This window comes from Aspergillus niger (assembly GCF_000002855.4).
Source record: "Aspergillus niger supercontig An07".
NCBI classification, from domain to species: Eukaryota; Fungi; Ascomycota; class Eurotiomycetes; order Eurotiales; family Aspergillaceae; genus Aspergillus; species Aspergillus niger.
Genome location: NT_166523.1, coordinates 367110 through 386266, shown reverse-complemented (window position 1 = coordinate 386266; position 19157 = coordinate 367110). Strand labels below are relative to the sequence as shown.

The 19157-nt window shown below is 50.7% G+C and overlaps 7 protein-coding genes across 7 annotated transcripts; 3 read left to right on the top strand and 4 right to left on the bottom strand.

Moving 5' to 3' along the window:
* Window positions 1–337: 337 nt before the first annotated feature.
* On the bottom strand, window positions 338–1367 carry An07g02020 (uncharacterized protein; the record flags this gene model as incomplete). Its single annotated transcript, XM_001391251.1, has 2 exons — window positions 338–484; window positions 543–1367. The coding sequence occupies 2 exons, from the start codon at window positions 1365–1367 to the stop codon at window positions 338–340; spliced, it is 972 nt and encodes a 323-aa protein (XP_001391288.1).
* Window positions 1368–1785: 418 nt separating this feature from the next.
* An07g02010 (uncharacterized protein) lies at window positions 1786–2850 on the top strand (the record flags this gene model as incomplete). Its single annotated transcript, XM_001391250.3, has 5 exons — window positions 1786–1829; window positions 1881–1900; window positions 1956–2006; window positions 2075–2680; window positions 2732–2850. The coding sequence occupies 5 exons, from the start codon at window positions 1786–1788 to the stop codon at window positions 2848–2850; spliced, it is 840 nt and encodes a 279-aa protein (XP_001391287.1).
* Window positions 2851–4112: 1262 nt separating this feature from the next.
* On the top strand, window positions 4113–5135 carry An07g02000 (uncharacterized protein; the record flags this gene model as incomplete). The annotated part of the gene is made up of 1 exon (XM_001391249.1): window positions 4113–5135. One exon carries the CDS (start codon window positions 4113–4115, stop codon window positions 5133–5135), a length of 1023 nt encoding a protein of 340 aa, XP_001391286.1.
* Window positions 5136–5326: 191 nt separating this feature from the next.
* On the bottom strand, window positions 5327–7104 carry An07g01990 (uncharacterized protein; the record flags this gene model as incomplete). Its single annotated transcript, XM_059748259.1, has 5 exons — window positions 5327–5842; window positions 5914–6512; window positions 6558–6646; window positions 6740–7001; window positions 7062–7104. The coding sequence occupies 5 exons, from the start codon at window positions 7102–7104 to the stop codon at window positions 5327–5329; spliced, it is 1509 nt and encodes a 502-aa protein (XP_059605340.1).
* A 1093-nt stretch (window positions 7105–8197) lies between these two features.
* Window positions 8198–8860, top strand: An07g01980 (uncharacterized protein; the record flags this gene model as incomplete). Its single annotated transcript, XM_059748258.1, has 2 exons — window positions 8198–8465; window positions 8820–8860. The coding sequence occupies 2 exons, from the start codon at window positions 8198–8200 to the stop codon at window positions 8858–8860; spliced, it is 309 nt and encodes a 102-aa protein (XP_059605339.1).
* Window positions 8861–13391: 4531 nt separating this feature from the next.
* Window positions 13392–15643, bottom strand: An07g01970 (uncharacterized protein; the record flags this gene model as incomplete). Its single annotated transcript, XM_001391246.3, has 3 exons — window positions 13392–13584; window positions 13639–14279; window positions 14327–15643. The coding sequence occupies 3 exons, from the start codon at window positions 15641–15643 to the stop codon at window positions 13392–13394; spliced, it is 2151 nt and encodes a 716-aa protein (XP_001391283.1).
* Window positions 15644–16565: 922 nt separating this feature from the next.
* An07g01960 (uncharacterized protein) lies at window positions 16566–18000 on the bottom strand (the record flags this gene model as incomplete). The annotated part of the gene is made up of 2 exons (XM_001391245.3): window positions 16566–17695; window positions 17760–18000. The coding sequence occupies 2 exons, from the start codon at window positions 17998–18000 to the stop codon at window positions 16566–16568; spliced, it is 1371 nt and encodes a 456-aa protein (XP_001391282.1).
* Window positions 18001–19157: the final 1157 nt, after the last annotated feature.

Genomic DNA, 19157 nt, shown 5'->3' with positions numbered 1-19157 from the left:
CAATGACGCTTACCAAAAAATCCCGAAAGATTCGAGCGTCTAGTTTAATCGAGAATGCAGTTTGACCCTCCCTCCAGTCATGAATGCGGAACTAAGCAGGTGAAAAGGAAAGAACAAAACGTCCTCGCCAGCCACACTACTTAACAGACATGAGCTGTGAGGTTAGCGAGGGTCTGCATCGTTCTTCGCACAGTGACTGATTGGCACCTCATTGATAAGGAGTGTGACAACTCAAAGTAGTGCGTGAATATCGCCAGCGAATAGAGCACTTAGAAGGATAGAAAACAAACTTGAGTACGAAGATTCATGACTGTAGATGGCATACGTCGGACCAGGGTCAATCTTCCTTCTTACTTCCATCGGACTTTTCCGCGGAGGCTTTATCATCTTCATCCTCGTCATCAGGCAACGGAACATCCATGACTCGCTCTCCGGCTTTTTCTAAAGCCCTGCAGCTCCATGTTCTTACACCTTTGTAAACAGCCTAATATTTGCGGTCAGAAGTTGCCAATAAATAAAAGAATTATAGGTTGTGAACATACCCAAAGAAAACTACCAACACCGATGACGATGACAAGCCACGCGACCCGGTTGCGGCCAGAATTCCTTCCGCCACCAAACATCCCTGTGCCGCGCAGTGTCAATTCGTGCCATGAAGAAAGCGCAAACACGGCCTTGATGAAAGACAGAAATCCCAAAGAGGCTAGCCCCTTGATGAAGTGCTCAGTCCAGGAAGCCTCTTCGTTGTCAGGTAAGATACTCGCCACAGGACGCGTATCCCAGTAGTCCGAGCGGATAATGGGGTCCATAGGGTCCACGTATAAATTAATGATCGGGTCAGCAATAAAACCAAGTAAAAATACAGTCAACATTAGAATTATTAGGGTGAGTCCAAGCTGCGTCAATGGGCTACTGATCCAGTGTGCCCACCGGAGGCGCTCTAAGCGATAGTGGAAACCACAAGTCGGACAGTGCCAATAATTCCTCTTGCCATAACCTGGGTCCGCGTGTCGCCAAAGTTGTAAACATCCCTCATGCACATAACGCGAGGATCCTTTGCATTTGCAAGGGCGAAGCAATCGACCAGACTCCGGGTCTGAGGACTGGTATGTCACGCGTTGCTTGGACTGAAGAAACCCAGGCAGGTGTTCGGATGGAGGAGGGAAAGTAGGGTAGACGGTCTCCAGGCAAATGCGACATGTACGAGGAGGGTAATGCTTTTCGAAAGTCTCGCCTGAAGGTTGCGAAGAGCCATCAGGTCCAGCATCATCTTCCGGACTCTGCCTTACATCAAAGTCAGGGTCCGAGGCTGAGACGGAGGCAGAGCTAGAAGGCCACTGCCAGAGCGGCTCATTGCGCAGGTCCATTCTGCCTGAACAGTCTCAGAGCTAATGGCATAATATGATTCTCAGACCTACCAGCGATCTGAGAACCTCTAGCAGCGATTGGTAGGCGTCTGTTGCGGGAGATGCGCGAGGACGAGGAGGAAAAAGAGGGAAAAGTGGGTGAGGGAAAAAGAGGCCAGCTTAAAAAGGCGATGTGGAGAAGAAGTCGTGCCGTAACCGCACTAGCCGCTCGCCTACCGTCACCGCCCGAGGCGCGGCTTGGCGCCAAACCAGCGGGCGGTGCTGCTGCTGCTGCGTCAACATCCTGCCGCCTGCTGTCCTTGAGGGTAGCTCCATTCTTGATCCCCCACGACCTCTTTCCATCTCCGTTCACCTTTCATCCATCACTTCTGCACACTTTCATACCCGCTGGAGCTTGTAATTGTGGAAAGACGCACTCATGGCTGATCGCTACTCCTTCTCTCTGACCACGTTCTCCCCCAGGTAAGAGAAGCTCACTGCTCGATAGCTCGGGTCCTTGCTAACATTGCTCAGCGGAAAGCTGGTTCAGATTGGTAAATAATCGCTGCCACTGCCTGCAGCCTAAACATTTGTGCTGACGAGTCTTAGAATATGCCTTGAACGCTGTTAACCAGGGTGTAACTGCTCTGGGCATCAAAGGTATGACATAGCTCTGACCCGCTCGAGCTAGCTTCGAATAGCTACTGATGACCAACCCTACTCAATAGCTACCAACGGAATTGTTCTTGCAACCGAAAAGAAAGCGAACTCGCCTCTCATTGACCCACCTTCCCTCTCCAAGATCTCCCTGATTACGCCCGACATCGGCATGGTCTACGCAGGAATGGGTCCCGATTACCGTGTGCTCGTGGATCGGGCCCGCAAGGTTTCTCACACTGGCTACAAGCGCATTTACAACGAATACCCCCCTACCCGGATATTAGTGCAGGACGTTGCCCGGGTTGTCCAAGAAGCGACTCAGTCCGGTGGTGTCCGACCGTACGGTGTCAGCTTGTTGATTGCTGGCTGGGACGAGGGCGTTGAACCTGAATCGGGAGAGGCTCAGCGGGGTGACGGTGAGGACGAGCCTAAGAAAGCAACCGGCAAGACGGGTGGTATCTTGAAGGGCGGCCCCAGTCTGTACCAAGTCGACCCCAGTGGCAGTTACTATCCGTGGAAGGCTACGGCCATTGGAAGGCACGCGACGAGCGCAAAGACATTCCTTGAGAAACGTTACACCGAAGGTCTCGAGCTGGAAGATGCCATTCACATCGCTCTTCTAACTTTGAAGGAGACTATCGAGGGAGAGATGAACGGTGATACGATAGAAATTGGTGAGTTTCACATCTGGCAGTTCCTGATAGCTGTCGTGCTGACGATTATAGGCATTGTTGGTCCTCCTGCCGATCACCTGCTTGGTTATGAGGGCGTCGAAGGATCGCGCGGACCCCGCTTCAGGAAGCTGAGTAAGGAGGAGATTGAGGACTATCTCACCAACCTATGAACTATTCCATAGATCTATACAGATCTTGACATATTGAGCCTTGTAGTATAATAGACACGACTCAAGTCTTGCGAGGTTCCCACGATATGACAGGGCGTCCCGACAACGCAGAAACCGGGAGCTGAATGGTGGGTTTTCAGGAGTGACCCTGGAACCTGACGAAATATTTGGGCGATTCTAGACTCGCCAGTAATACTTCAAAAACCTGATCCGAAATGAATGCTATTGTCAATGAAACTGCACGACTGCACCTGTCTCCTAGACCCAGTAATTGGGCTGCTGGGCTGTAGGCCTGCAGGCCACACAGCATCTGCAGGATGGACTGGACCCATAGAGCCCCCATTGTAACGTCGTAATCAGTCCGTCCTTTTTGTTTTTCCTGCCGAATAGCAATGACCAATCTAGCTCGGGGGAAAACCTGGGTGTTTACACAGAAGCGATGCCGGCGTTGGACCTTTTGATTGTCAGTGGGCGGGTCACTGCATCAGTCACACGTCCATCAGCGCCAGCCATCTTGACTAGTGATCGCCAACGCCAATTCCTTCCACCAATTTCTCCGCAGCAAAAGCAATGACTAAGACCAGCAAGCCCAAGCGGGGACTCAACAATGGCGATTCTACCTGTCATCCAGCCTGCCGATCGGACAAGGCTTCCTCACAACATCGTCCGCTCGTCCCTGAGTTGATATTCTAACCATCGTCCTCCCTCGCCGTGGCCCAAGCTTGATCTGCCACCATACCCCGAACCCCTCCACTCATAATTAGCTTCGCATCCTCCCACTTCCCCAGATCTGACGGCGCTAGGACATTAGATGAAACTCTGTCAGAGGTGGCCCGGACTTTATCGACTACTCTGGATAGTTGTACCACGTCAAGACCCCGGATGCGGTGTGTTGTGCAGACCCCAATTTGATTGCCTTTCCTCCCTTGGGATATCTGTTGATGCCTGACGCTACTGTGAGCTCGATGGCTGCGACTCGTTTGTTCCAAGGCTGAAAACATGTGGATGGTTTCTCTGACCACATGAACCGACATTGATGGCGCGGATACTCAGAGACGGCAAACTGCCTAAGACGACATAATTCAATTAGTTGAGGGGCTGAGCGTGTGAATCTTGCAATTCGTTCAAGTTGACATTGGCATTGTGGTCTTCACTTCGGCTGGCTTTTAAATACAGCCTGTGACGCTGGCGCTATCGATACCCGGCTCGTGCACACGGAATGCCCATTCTGTATTTCCCTGGCTTCGCATTTGTCTATTAATATGTCCGTATCATCTACGAAAGACCCGCTGGATGGCATCAGCGGCGAGCTCGCAAGCAGTGGTGGTGCCTTCAAAGCCACCTTGTTGTTCTTTATGGCTATTGCCTGTTACAATGTGGCTGAGCTAGTTGTCATGGTCCTATCAACCTTTCGACGGTGGAAGGGCCTATACTTTTGGAGTTTGCTGTTATCGGGCTGCGCAGGCGTGCTGCCATACACATTGGGGTTTATTATGAAGTTTTTTACGCAAGCCCCTTCGAATCTCTCTGTCACTATACTCAGTATCGGCTGGTGGGTCATGGTCACGGGCCAGGCGGTCGTGCTGTACTCACGACTCCACCTCGTCATATGCGATGAGCGCATCCTACAGCGAGTGCTGTATATGATTATTGCGAATGTATTCCTTCTACATGTACCCACGACGGTCCTCACATACGGATCCAATGCTGTCGGCGAAGAACAGCCGGCCTGGGTGATTGGATACAATATTATGGAAAAGGTTCAGATGACCGGCTTTACCATCCAGGAGATTGTTTTGTCTGGACTGTATATGTGGGAGACTGTGCTGATGCTCCGGATATGTCTTGTCCGGGAGAACCAAAAAATCATGTATCAGTTGATCTGGATTAACATCGCTATGCTGGTCATGGACCTCATTTTGCTGGGTCTTGAGTACGCCAGCTTCTATGCCGTGCAGATCACGCTAAAAGGAGCGATATACAGTATCAAACTGAAGCTCGAATTTGCTGTTCTGGGCCGGCTTGTCGCCGTGGTACAGAATCGTCGGCCAATCTCGATCGATCGGGACATAAATCTCTATTCTTTGGACCGAGAAACTACCGGTGCTCCTGATCGGAGCCTAGCCTCTGCTGGAGAGAGTGTATCCAGCCGCACACCGTTTTGTGTGCCAGCCACGGGGTACGCGAATGGGACACACAGAAATATCAACCTCGACACCGGAAAACTCGTGACAATGAGGGAGCTTTCAACTTGGGTTCAGCGGCCAAATGACGATCACCGCTGACACTCATAAATCTTCCTTGACAACATCAATCCACATGCTCATTCGTAGCGTTGGTGCTGGGGAGATAAAGCTGGATTCATAACACCATATGCACTGCATCCTATCCAAACAATGGGTATACATAGAACTCTATTTCGAGACAGGTGATGCTTCGATCCTCTGCTAGTCATCCAAGCCTCGTCATCTTTGACCTACTCAAACTCTACTTCAGAATCTTCCTCATCCTGGCTGTCCGCAATCTCCTCTGCCTTTCGCTTTCGCTGACTTGCAGTATCTTGAGCCATGTCGGAGCAGACATCTTGTGCTTGCTCGTTGTCTGCTTGAATCTCCTGAGTCTGCACCTTCTCTATGTGCTCCTGTGTGTGCCCATTGTGCAGAGGCTCTTCACGCACCAACACTCCTTGCGCAAGGTCTTTTTGTGCAGGCTCTTTTTGTGCGGGCTCTTCCTGTGCAGGCTCTTCTTGGTCAGGCTTTCCTTGCGCGGGCCCTTCTTGCGCGGGCTCTTCTTGTGCAGGGTCTCCCTCTGCAGGCTCCTCTTGTGCTTGGTAATCCTCAAGCTCTGGCTCTTCCTCCTCCACCGGTTCCTCCTCCAATGGCTCCTCCTGTTCAAGCGCTTCTTCATCCTGTGCTTGCTTCTCCCTGACTTGTACAGCGACGCCTTCCTCTTCATTATTTTCGAGCCCCATCTCAACAGCATACAATCCATCCTAATCGACATGTCAACACACCTATAGCCAAAAGGAAGAAGCACACCAGAGAATCTCAAAGCAGAACTCACATTTGCAACCCGAAAAGGCACTACGCTTGTAACGTCCCTAACAGTGACAAGCCTCCCATCCCTCTTCATAACCTCTGCAACCCTCACACGTCCGCCATCCACACCATACCCTAGATCACCATAAACACCAACCCGAGCACGAACGCACGATTCCCATCCTCTTCCACTCAATATGGGAGACAATGTTGCCCTCACCTGTCCCCGAATCCGGGTATGCGTCTGGTTGATAACTAAGACTGCCAGATTCGCCCTGCTCGCGAACTTCGTCAACTGAGCAGCAAGGTCGCTTATAACATTCCACTTCCGCGTTGTGAGCCATTTCTGGACATCCCTCTGCGCTTGCTGCGGTTGGTTGACATCACTGGGGTTAGGAAAGTAAGGAGTAAAAGGGGCAGAGACAGAATCAATAACAAGGAGAGTTGTGTTTGGGGGTGGAAAAGAAGCAGGCGGATGATGGAAGAGAGAAAGGAGGTGAGGGAGTGTGGGAGCACGAATATAGGTCAGAGTTTCTGTCAGAGACCTGGGAGATGATGACGATGCAGGAGACTGCAACTCGAGTAGTTTGCGCAGTCGAGGCCTAGGCAGTGGCGACGCCGTATCTGCAATCATCCCAAAGAACAACCGTTACCTCATACCCCACACACATAAAAGAACTGAAGCAAAAGCAAAGACAATCCTACCTATCCAAACAACTCCCTCCCCTCTTCCCAGCGCACCAGCAGCAGCATTCAACCTAATTACCATTCGTCAGCACCACATAATATAATACTACCCACTTACTCCACTCAAACTACACCATTAGATAAGAATAGCGAAATAGACTCACCCCAACATAGTCTTCCCCGCCCCCGGCGGCCCAAACACCTCCGTAACATGTCCAACAGGCAAGCCTTTTAGCCGTTCTACTTCACCCTCACCAGACTCACGTATTCGCTCATTTGTCGTCGACGACGACAACGTTACTGGTGCGGAGATCGCCTCATCCAGCGCGACAAGCCCCGTCGGGATGGCATTTCTGCCTGAGGCAGCATCCGGAAACGCGGTGGACGCGTGCAGGGACTGCGAGGCTGGGAAGGAGATTACGCGATCTGGGTGAGTAGTTAGTTCTCACTTGTCCTGGGAGAGAATGGATTGGAAGATGCACGTACGAGGATCCTGAGTTGATAGAGGGGGTAAGTCTAGGTGGTTCATCGTTGGTGTTGGATAAGGGTAATTTGGTGGATGGGTTCACGCGTCACGCGTTTTGGGTGGTTATGAAGTGGGATGGATATGTGTTGCTGGGATGGTGGTGGGCGGGGGGTCATGTTCGGGGCATTTTTATTGTGGTTGTATTATTTTTTTCGAAGAGATGTAAATGAAGAATAATTTGAGAGAGAGAGAGAGAAACAATATATGGGTTTGATTGTGCTTAGATTGTCTGGGGTATCCTGGAGTTGACGTTAGATTTGAAGTGGTGGTTGATCCATCCATTGAGAGTGGGTGCTCCGCTCTTCCTTCCCGGTGGTTCACATTATCTTGATTATCTAGGCTTTCGGCACTGAGTTCGGTCGTATTTATACTCCCTGGCAAGTTTGGGAGGACAAGGTTTTATCTAAGAGATAAATATTCTATATAAATTAAAGTAGTGGAAGTAGAATTGGTAATCTTCCTTGTAATCCTTTACAGACTGGATGTGTAATTGTGGTTCACTTGTATATTTCCTCCTAAAACATTATATGCGAAAGGCATTAGCATTTACAAATCATGTCGCACCGTATATTATAGGGACTACAGTTAATCAGAGGTTAGGTGGATAAATAGACAGAACATCTTTTGGCTTATGAATACGTCCATAGAATTGCTTCATCAAATGATGGCGCAACTGGCTCAAGCCTTATAACTAGGTGTCAAGATCCCCCGACCTACCTGCAATTTCCACTGCACAGAAGGAAACTTCCGCGAAGCACTATCGGAATATCTCACTCAATCTACTATCATCAGCAGACCAGAAAGGTCTTCAGAGGCGTGGGAAGTCCCAATCCCTCATGCAAATACCCTGCTGTATGCAGGAAACGAACCCTACGGACTGGTAGCTCAAGACCCCACCCACACCTATATAAAGGGCCTTGGGCCTGCTGCCCATCCAGACTTTCCTTCATCAGCAGCAAACACAGTCTGATCAAAGTCTCTGATATATAAATCCTCGTCAAGGAAGAGAGGGGGCAAATGCTCTCTCAACCTTTTAGAAACAGTCTATATAATACGTATCGCATTGTCCTGCTTCAGAGGCACGAAGGATAGCAAAATGGAGAGCCATCTATTCCCATATCGATGGAAGTGTGTCTTCGTGGACAGATTCAGATGTCATGGTGATCCGCAAAAACTATCCGCTATGATCTGTCCAATACAAGGTTCTTCGGCTTCAATTCAACCGCTGTGCCTGGCATGTCGCGGCATCAGTCGTCTCGACACCGTCTCATCAATGGAATATTTCCCACCATGCAGACCGAAGATGACTGAAAAGAGCCATACCGGTGCTTTGATCAGGCGAACTGACCTTCGATGGACATATGGTTTGTGCTGCGTGGGGAGGCGAGGTTGCGGCACATCGCGCTGTCCCTGAGCTGGTCGTTTTGGATCTTTCTGTTTGCAATTGTTAGTATATTAAATCTGATGACGAGTCGACCGATGATGAGTCGACCGATGATGGGTTGACCGATGACGGCGGGCTAACCTGATAGCGAGTCAAGTCCCAAAGGGCTGCTCTGCGAGAACGCTGAAGTCTCAAGCACGCCAGGTTGAGCGGGCCAAGATCTGCAATCTCAGCCCTCCTTCCCGTTGTATATCCGACTAGAGCTTTCAAATCAGCTTCACAGACCCTAGGGAGTTCGTTATGCACCTATCAATATATATATATATATATATAGTATATATTCTTTCGCTGCCAATCAGAGATATGTCGGACTGAGAATCCTGACAACTGGTGTCCTCGGAATCCAGCACAATAAAACCCAAAAGAAGCTGGCTGATCACAATCTTGAATAACGCTGTGCATTTATACCATCAATGCCCCAGGCGCCGGCCAACTAAAGCAGAAGTGACTAGCAGTCAAGTCATATTGAGCTAAGGGATTACAAACACGCAAGATCCAGCAATGCTAAGCATCCAGGGTGATAAGAGATGTGTGTGGTAGCGAGACTGATACACTTCCAACTCGTAATCATTATGCTTCCTGCTCGTCTGTGCTTCCTTTGCCCTCTTTGACAGTTCTCTATGTGGCCAAACTACCCAAACAATACCTTTCCCAAGGGTTTGGATGTCCAATTCCTCCGAAGGTAGAGGTGCAAGTTGCACAGATCAAGCTGCAACAATGCCTACAGTAAAGGCTACAACAGCTTCGAAGCAAAGACATTGGATTGAAGCACAACTGAACAACCTTGCCAAGCAGGGGAGTCTGGTCCACTGCCCCAACTGGTACAGAACCTTACTTGGCCAAGAAGGAGCCGTCAGAGGATAAGAGGGTGGAGCTATTTGACTACTTTGGCAGAAATAGGGGCATTAGTTCTTATATAACAAGAATTGCTTAACGAGCCGATCCATCTACAATCCTTTCGGCTTGGGGGCGTCGTGGGTCAGCCGAAGAGAGTTCCTGAGTGAATAACATGATGGGACGAACCACAAGACAGAGATCGAAGAGCTAAATCATGGTCGATAGAGTGGGGAGCTCCAGGGCAATCTGAAACATGTCAAACCATATATAAATTGAATAGCTACCAACGGAGATGCGATGGACTAGGATGGAATGCTGTCCTGGGTAGTGAAAGATACAGGTTCTTGGAAGAGTTGAGAAGCTCCCTGACATGTCTGTCCCGAACATCACAACTAGAAGGAAGCATGTTACAAATGTCTCTCCTACTGCAAGCCCCTTCTTTGCTACCACTCAGATCATACACTCTTCCTCGAGCATCGCTTTCATATGACTTCTTTCGTCCATTCTCGTCACGCAATGAGCCCTAGCTATCCTTAAGCATTTCGCACGATGCTCTGGCCTCATGGAGAGACCCCTGCGCCACCACAGGGCGCTTTTCGCCTCGAACAATGCTTCTGTATCAGAGCTCCAGATCCCGACATGTCGCCTCGACTTCCCATAGTTCTGTCGGTGCCCAAACCCCTTCGACAACCTTCCTCAATCCATAGTGGCTACGATAGATAATTCATGCATCGATGTGATTTAGCACCTCTGACGCTGCGGACCACTTTCACACAATATCTCAACTATACAATAAGCTAGTCTTGCACAAACACATAATGTCTTATTGAGGAAAAGGAGCTCAAGTCGTCCTGACTGCGCCTCAGGCTTCGAGGATCTTATGGATTCGCTATAGCATTTGTTTTCGCGACAGTGCAAGCTCATCGCTATTTCGCCACTATTGTATCAACATGGCCCAGTCATTTCATTTCTAGGACATTCTTATCACGGCGCGAACAGGACATCAGAGACAAGTCTAAGAGCGTGTGGATCGTGATGTCGTTCCATTTCCATTCAACAGCTGACGCAGTATCGACATGCGGTTTGCAGCGCCATACACCCCGCCACAATCTAGAGTTTACCGAGTTTGGGTGTGGGTGTGCGTCTGCATGTGCAATGGCATAGTCCGAAGAGCGTCAGCATAGAAAATATATTCAACATAGGAAAGCATGGAGACGGACGACTACCGTGATGGCAGAGGCGAGCGTCTTGTATTCTTCGACTCCCGTATGCTTGCTCTGGAACTTCTAGAGACATTATGCAATGGGTGCGGCTCTGGTCTCTGAGATCGGCTCCTCTACAGCTTTCATGCTTACTCCGTTGTTATCCAAACTACATCCCTCCGGTTGGTTGTCCACAGTCAGTTGCTGTCTATTACCCCAAGGCCTGACACAAAGAGCTGGAGAACAAGTGATTGTGGGAGTATTGAGCATTACGAGTATTTAGAGCTCCCTGTTTGACCCGTCACCACGTCTTTTGACTCCTCCACACGAGCACTATTGCGAAAAACTGCATGCTGAAAAATAAAGACTCTGACACACACGGATGTATATATAGCGTACCATTCTGCATACGACACAACCATCTATCAAGACAGATGGCAAGCCTTCTGAAGGCGACGGTGTGTGTGTGTGCAGAAATTGAGCGTCTCACTAATATGAGGATGACGAAAACCCCTTGGAAGTTCGGGCGGATTTACATTCAGCCACATGTCAGTGGCTTGTGCATTTCAATATGCCTTTCCGGACTGGCTAGGCTGGATGATATGAATCATACAGCGGATATCTCCCTAATTTGAATCCAATTTGGCAGAAAATACAAGCCTTGAGCAGCTTGACCGACTATCTCAGAGCTAACCCTCGGATACACAGCAGTCAGCATCCATGATTGTGGGCTGGTTCTCCGGAATAAAGAGCATTGACGAAAATGGCGCAACACCCAATGAATCCAGCGAACCACCTCTATAGTGTGGTCCTACGGAGTATGGGAAGTCTATGTACAGGAAATGCTGTCCAGGTTTCTGGTCCCTTGCTCCATCCACCGGCGATGCAGAATCGGTGCACTTAGGCATTCCCCACCCGGAACCGAAAGCTAGTGAACACGATGGGCTATCCCCCAGTCTGAACATGCTGCCGATGAAGGCTTTGCATACGAGTATGCCCCGGATGGTGCGAAAAAGAATTACTGGGGCAGGATAGCGTCCGATTGGTGTGCTCCGATATACACACATATACTATACCTACCAGGACACAGAGACGGTGGGGAATTGAGAGGATCATGGTCCGAATTACTGATCCAATTCATACTATCAGATTCGTGAGCTCCAAGAACGAACCCTGCCTTGTTTGGCGTTGGTGATGTTACTCCCTTGAATCTACGCGCGTGTGGAAAGCTGATGAGATTGAAACGGGGGGAAGTCTCCGACATTTAGCAGGCACTCGAAATGCGTTGTCTGTATACACCCGAGATGGATATGATGTGTAATGTTCTTGATGAACACTACCACCATTTCCTATCGTCGATCAACTCCCTTTTACCCCTACGTATGCGGGCGAGACACAGCAGAGAGCTAGCCAATTATCCCTCCACCTGGGTGGTTCATGAAGAAGGAAGCGTCAAATTACAGCCGAAGAGATACCTCGACATCAGGCATCAGTATCAACATCAACATCTACTCATTAATCCCGGTGATCCATGGCTTCTAGGCTTGGCGCCATCGTGCCATCTCTGACAACACACTCTCTTGATACCTTGAAATAGACAAAGGCAGCAATCGAGAAAGCAAAGCATCCAATCACCTACGCCTCTCAGACACTCGAAATATATCGTGTTCGAAAGAATTTCCAGTCTTACTACCACACACAAAGGCTTTCTGTCGAAACTGCTACCCCTGCTCTCTACAGAAGAAGTGAACTGATGCAACTTTCCAATGTGTGGAGATTGGAAGCTAATCAGCTTCTAGAGGCCTACAGAAATAACAGCCGAAAGCTACCCAAAGACAGCCAGAACTGTCATGACTGGTGATCACTAGCCTCATTTTCATTCACGTGATACTAAATTATAAGTCTGTTCAGTTGTCTTCGATATATAAATAATGAAGGAAGACTATTACCATCTAAATGAGCACCAACACCTTGATGACTGGGAATATAAAGAACATCGTTTCAGTACCATCTCGTTGCGGAGGTGCATACTACATGGACTCAATGGTGTCTCTCGTCTATCTCTATATCCGACGCATATGTTGATGACTGACCAATGTGGAAGAGCTGACCAGTTCGCTTGCCAGCCCGCTAGTAATGCCGAGTCTATACAAATCAGCGGAAAGGAGAGCAATGTCGCCAGTATACCGCTCGAATTCGCTTTCGAATACCCCCTTCTTGGGAAGATCAAGATGGATATGAAGTTTGTTGCTTATCGACAACAAAACAAGGCTCTGTGTGGAGGATTCTTGGGGCGTTAATTCCCAAATTATATACTTAAATAAGCTGCACAGAAGGAGTCTTGTTGAACTCTGAACGGATTGCTGTGACAGTCGGCTGGTGTTTGGTTACTTGTCTTATTGCTGGCAGTCATGTTGCACTTGGTGCTGCTGTTGTGGAGGATCGATGGGGATTTGGAAGATATCATCGAATGGCCAGACAGACGTATGAATTTTCGATATCTTGTGTGCTTGGGACTAAGCATCGGGTGGTGGGATGGTGGATGTTGGAAGATTAACTGCCGATGAATGGTTCGGCGGGGTTGGTATACATCAGATCTAGAGTACTTCTTGGTCTTGCAGTGGTTTTGCCTTATTATGAAAGGGATACTTGTTTCTTTCAGTTGTCACTAATTGGTTGAGAATCGCTTGTATATATTCAGGTTTATTCGGATAATAGCCGATGACTATCTCCAACATTATCATCTACAACTGTTTTCCTATAACTATGTTATCCAAGTCCACCGGATTTCATCATTCCTCCCAAATCTAAGCCAATCCCATATCCTTGTAGAAAGCATCGGTCTTGGGCTCACGGCCAAGGAACTCCGTCAACGTGGTCATCTCATCCTGGCTACCTCCCTTCTCGAGCACCTTGTACCGGTAGCGACGGCCAGCTGTAGGGTTCATGGGGTCATCCTTGAAGACGGTGTAGAACATGTCGGTCGAGTACACTTGGGAGCTGTTATGACAGTATTAGTATGTGAAAGACGATGAAGAAGGTGAGGTGCCATACCTCAGGTAACCATAATAACCAGCATCATAGCCACCAATCAAATGACCAAAGGTGGCTTCACCATGCCCCCATTCCTCGCCCAAGCCCAGGCTCTCTGGGCCCTCCATCTGTGTGATCTGCTTGCGCAGGGAATTGTATGTAGCCGAGATTGGAAGCTCCTTGATCTTCTCGTGGCTTTCAGGCTGGTGGACGGTCATGTCGAAGATACCAAAGTGCAACTGGCGAAGGTTGAAGAGGGCATCGTTGACGTGCTTGGTGCGGATGAGGTTCTCGATCACAGAGTCAGGGATCTGCTCAGAGGGGGCTTCCTGGCTGCCTGCTTGCTCCTTCCAGGCGGCGAGGTAGTCAGGAGACAGCGTGGAGTAGTGCTTGCTGAGAGACTTGAGCTGGGATGGGGTCCAGCACCAGTTCTCGAGCATCTGGCTAGGTGCTTCGACGAAGTCCCGGACGGTGTTGGTGCCGTGGAAACGGGAGTAGATTGTCTTGGCGACCAAGTCGTGGATACCGTGGCCGAGCTCGTGGAAGAGAGTCACGACTTCATCGTGCTTGAGCAAGCTGGGCTTCTTGGGGGTCGGCTTGGTAAAGTTGCACACCAGTGCAGTGGCTGGGTAGCGGCGGTTGCCCTCCGCGTCGATGAAACCCTGTAGTTGTCAGTAATGATTAATTGTTTGCGCTGTGAGGTGCATACCGGCTGCAGGTTGAAGTTGGCCGCGTGGCCGTACTTGCCGGTCCGGGGGAAGAGATCCAAGTACAGGTAGCCGACGAAGCCGCTGCCCTCACCCTCATCGTTCCAGACGCTGAATATCTGGACATCCTCATGCCAGACAATGTCGCTGCCCTTACCGGTGGGAGCCACCTTCTCCCGGTCCTCACCAGTGATCTCCACAAACACGAGACCGAAAAGCTCCTCGAAGATCTTCAGCATGCCCTCGATGGTGGTCTGAAGAGGGAAGTATTCGGCAATGAGTTGCTGGTCCAGAGAGTAGTCCTTCTCCAACATAAGGCGATCATAGAATCTGTGATCCCACAGGTAGTAGTGGCCATCGAACTTCTCTCCACGGGACTCCAGGTCGGCCTTCTTGAACTCGAGCAGGCTCTTGATCTCCTTCTGCCCACCGGCCGTCAGACGGGACCGCAGATCACCCAGGAAGGTGTTGACTGTCTCCGGGGTCTTGGCCATCTTGTCCTCAATGCGGAATGCCGCGTGGTTGGGATAACCGAGCAGACGAGCAGCCTCATCACGCAGGATAATGGCCTCTCGGAAAAGAGGCACGTTCTGGTTGCACTTGTTCTCATTCTGGATCATGACCTGCTTACGGGTCTCGGGATTCTTGGCGTACTTCATGGTCGGGAAGAGGTCGGGGTACTTGAAGGTCAGCCAGAGCTTGCCCTCGTGCTCACCCTCACCCTTCTTCAACCCAGCCAGGACATCCTCGGGGACACCGTCGAGCTCTTCGCGGGTGAACCAGATTCCTTCGTTCTCCTCGTTCAAGTTCTTCTGGAACTCAATGCTGATCTGACTGAGACGCTTCTTGATCTCCTTGAACCGGTCACGCTTGGGACCAGCCGGGAGACCCAAGCCATTGCGGATGAAATCCTTGTGTTCCTTCTCCAACAGACGGCGAGATTCGGGGTCGAGAGACTCGTTCTTCTTGAGGACGGCATCAACAAGCTTGTACACATCCTCGCGCATGGCAGCCTCAATGAAGAACTCATCCATCAGCTCCTCCGCCTTGGACGACGCATCCCGCAGCTCTTGTTGGGTCGACACAGCCTGGTAGAAGCCGAGAATGTGTGATTCGAGGGACATAACGTTCTCATCCTGTGCCAAGGGCTTCAGGACAGCGTTGAATGTCGCTGATTCGGGCTTGACGGTAGCCACGACGTCATCCTGAACTTTGCGGGAGGCCTCAATGAGCCGCTTGGCGTCATCGACAATGGACTGAGCGGTTGCGGTGAAGACGGGGGGAGCCTGAGGAGGGCGGCGGAGGTGTTCGGGTGCCATGCTGGCGGTTGTGAGGGATTTGCGAAGGTTTGTCAAAGCTAAGTGGGAGGTTGAAGGAAGTCGAGAGCCGCGGAAATGGCCCAAGACCGTGGAAAGTCTGAAGACGGGAGAGGAAAGGCGAAGCGGGGGAGCCACGGTGACGAGAAGAACGCCCACGAGAAGGACGAGGAAGGCGGGCAGATAAAAGGTGCGATGGAGAGGGGAGCGAATGGTGACGGTAAGAGGGGCAGAAGGTGGTGAAAGGCGGGGTGGCAAGCAAGCTACTGCAATGGAAGAAGCGGAGCAATACGTGGCTCGACAGTGGACTCTCGGCGAAGCTGTTGATGATGCAGAAGTGCAGCTGAGCTGGTCCCGGCGGAGCCAGCAGTCCGGCCGATCATGTGTTTTCTCTCTTCCACCACCACCATCTTGCCCCCATCTTCTCTTTCATCTTACTAGTTTGTCAGACTCCACACTTCCTGTTTGGTTGATGATTCTTCTACCTTATCCATCATTTTCTCATGACGAAGCTATAGCTCTTTGACAACCGGATCCACTCTACGTCTGCCGGGTCCAGCTCTCTATGATATCCACTTCTACAGATCTATGCCGTAGCTACGAGAGCTAGAAATCTACTGAAGGCAACTGCTCATAAACATGTATCACACTTTGGATATCTGGATTCTATGCAGGATTTCAACAATCAAGGTCCCTCGTCACATCTCGTCGCTTTTTTCACATGGAATAGGTAAACCCGTGTCGACTCAAAAAACTCGCTCCGTCGACATGAAAAGTAGGCCAACTCCAAATAACGCCATACACACTAAAGAATGAACGCCCCGGGTGCTAAATTAAAGACGAAGGATCGTCGGAGTGGGAAACACAGCGTATTCGCAAATGGTACATCAGAATAAAAGGCGAAAGGTCATGGACAATACGCCGCTTACGCAGCATCGGCAGTGGGGATAGGCTCAGGGATCTTGGTGACCTGCTCACCGGCCCGGATCACCCGCTGGCCGGCATCGTCGCGAACATAGCCGGCGCCCTCCTTCTGAGCCCGCTTCCAGATCTCAACCTCACAACCACCGCGGATCACACCCACACGCATGGTAGAGAGAAGGTTGTGGGCGGCGTTGGAATGGTAGTACACACCACCGTTGAACATGGCAGTAGCGTCCTTGCCGATGCCGGAGTTGATCATGGCCTTGCCACCGGGGTGGTCCTTGATGAAGTCGGTCACGTCGTGGACAACACCAGCAATAGCAACGAGACCACGGCCGTTCTTAGCCTGCTCGACATAGTCGTCCCATTCCATAACGGGAAGCTGGTCGAGAGGAGTACCCCAATCGAGACGAGCACGCTTCTGATCAAGCTTCTTCTGGAGCTGCTGGACACGACCCTTCTCGATCTCGTTGGCACGGAACTTCTTCAGGTCGTAGGCGAGACCAAGCTGCTTCCAGGCCCAGATGCTCCACTTGGTCGGGTCATACTGGTGCCACTCGATAGCGTTGCGGTAGTCAGAGGGGAACTCGTGGTGAAAGTTGTGGTATCCCTCGCCGAGAGTGACAAGAGCAGTGATGACGTGGTCACGGGGAGAGTTGCGGTCGTCGAAGGGCTGGTCACCGAGCCAGTGGGCCAGAGAGTTGACACAGAAGGTAGCCTGCTGAACGAAGAAGATACGCAGGATACCGGCGTAAACGAAACCACCCCACCAGTCACCCCAGCCAAGACCGGAGACGAGCATGGGAACAATCAGGCCCATGGTGAAGACGACCTTGAGGTAGTTGCGGTGCTGCCAGACAACAACAGGGTCTTCGTTGAGATCGGAGATATCGGTGCGGCCAATACGCTTGGGGTTCTGCTTCATGACCATCCATCCCAGGTGGGAGTAGAGCAGACCCTTGCGGACGGAGTAGGGGTCCTTGTCGGTATCGGTATAACGGTGGTGAGCCCGGTGATCACGCGCCCACCAGCGGATAGAACCTTCGACGGCACCACCACCAACAGCGGCGAGCCAGATACGGAGAGGAAGACGAGCAGAGTAAGAGCAGTGAGCCCAGAGACGATGGTATCCTGAAAGCAAATTTTATCAGCATGTTGTCTTGAAGTATGTTACTTTCCAATAGGGCAAACCAACCTGCGGTGATACCCAGACCAGTGAAGAAGTAATAGATAACGGCCCAGATAGCAGTCTTGACCTGCAAGGGCACCCAGAAGGCCTGAACACAGCCGTACACGGGGATACCGATGATGAGGAAGACGTTCAGCCAGTTGACATGCTTGTACCAGTTGCCGCGTGTCATGACAGTATCAGCAATGTGGACCTTCTTAGGGTCAGCGGCGCGAGGCCGGGAGGCGTCTGCTGGCTTTGCAGACATGGTGATGTCCTTCGTGTGTATTGTCGACCCCTGCAGTATGGTTCGGATGAGGAGGAGAAGGATGCGTGCGGGAGAGGGTGGGTTTAAAGAGAAGAGCCGGAGGCGAGCGATAAAAAAGAGACGGAGAAAAAGGGTGGGGAATGCAATCGAAAGGCCGAAGAAGTAAGCGGCAGATCTGAGCCAGTGAAGGAGGGAAAATTCGGAGGCAGTTGAACTCTACCAGGGTCCACCGGCGGATGATGGTTGGGGAAAAGCAAGGCGGACAATCAATGATAATGATGCGACTATGAGGACACCCGCATGGAATAAGTTAAGAAGGGTGGCCTGACGGCAAGTTCACTGGTAGATCAGTGAAGTAATCATGAGATCCCGAGGTCCCAAAGTGGCCGACGGTTCAACAGACACAAGAAAGGGAGCGTGAGGAAGGGGACTACTACCACAGTATTATCCAGGCACGTCTGGAAGGTGTCCGGATGGCAGAGTGTATCCGCGATGGCAAATGGCCGGAGTATCTCCAACCATACAGCGCCGCCTGTTCCTCCAACTAAGCTTGTTGGGCTCCCTCTGATTCGATGGCGCTGCTCGGCCAGAAGCTGCCGCTTTGGGTAAGGTCGGGAGCGGACCACCAATCAGAACAGTTCAACCATTCGTTGAATCCCCAACGTTTTTTGCCCCTTGATCGCTCTGTGTGGCTGGTGTCATTGCTCGGGTGGCTTGACTGTGGCTATCCATCCCGATTGGGATTGCGGGACGGTTTCCTTTTCCGCATCAAAGTATTGCCTGCTCGGAGTAGCACCACTCCATCTAGCTTGCGACTCGAGCAATAGTCCCTATTTCTTCCAGAGTTGATCCTAATTCTGGAGAATTGAAACATTGGAGTCATTGCTTATGCTGTGGCCACACTAACGCATTCTAGTGCTATAATCAGCATGCCTTGGATCAGTCATTGGTCCACTCAGATCAGACTTTTCCGCACAGGGCAGCCCTATGAGTGGACATTATTGCCACCGGCCGAGTTTGAAACATCAAATTCCGTTTTGGCATGACTGCGAGCCGCAAGCTCCTCGGCACAAATTGTTTCCGGGTGCTCCGTTGATGCTCCTTTGAATAGTCCGGAGAATGAAAACCTGATGATCGTCGCCACATGATTCAGGCAT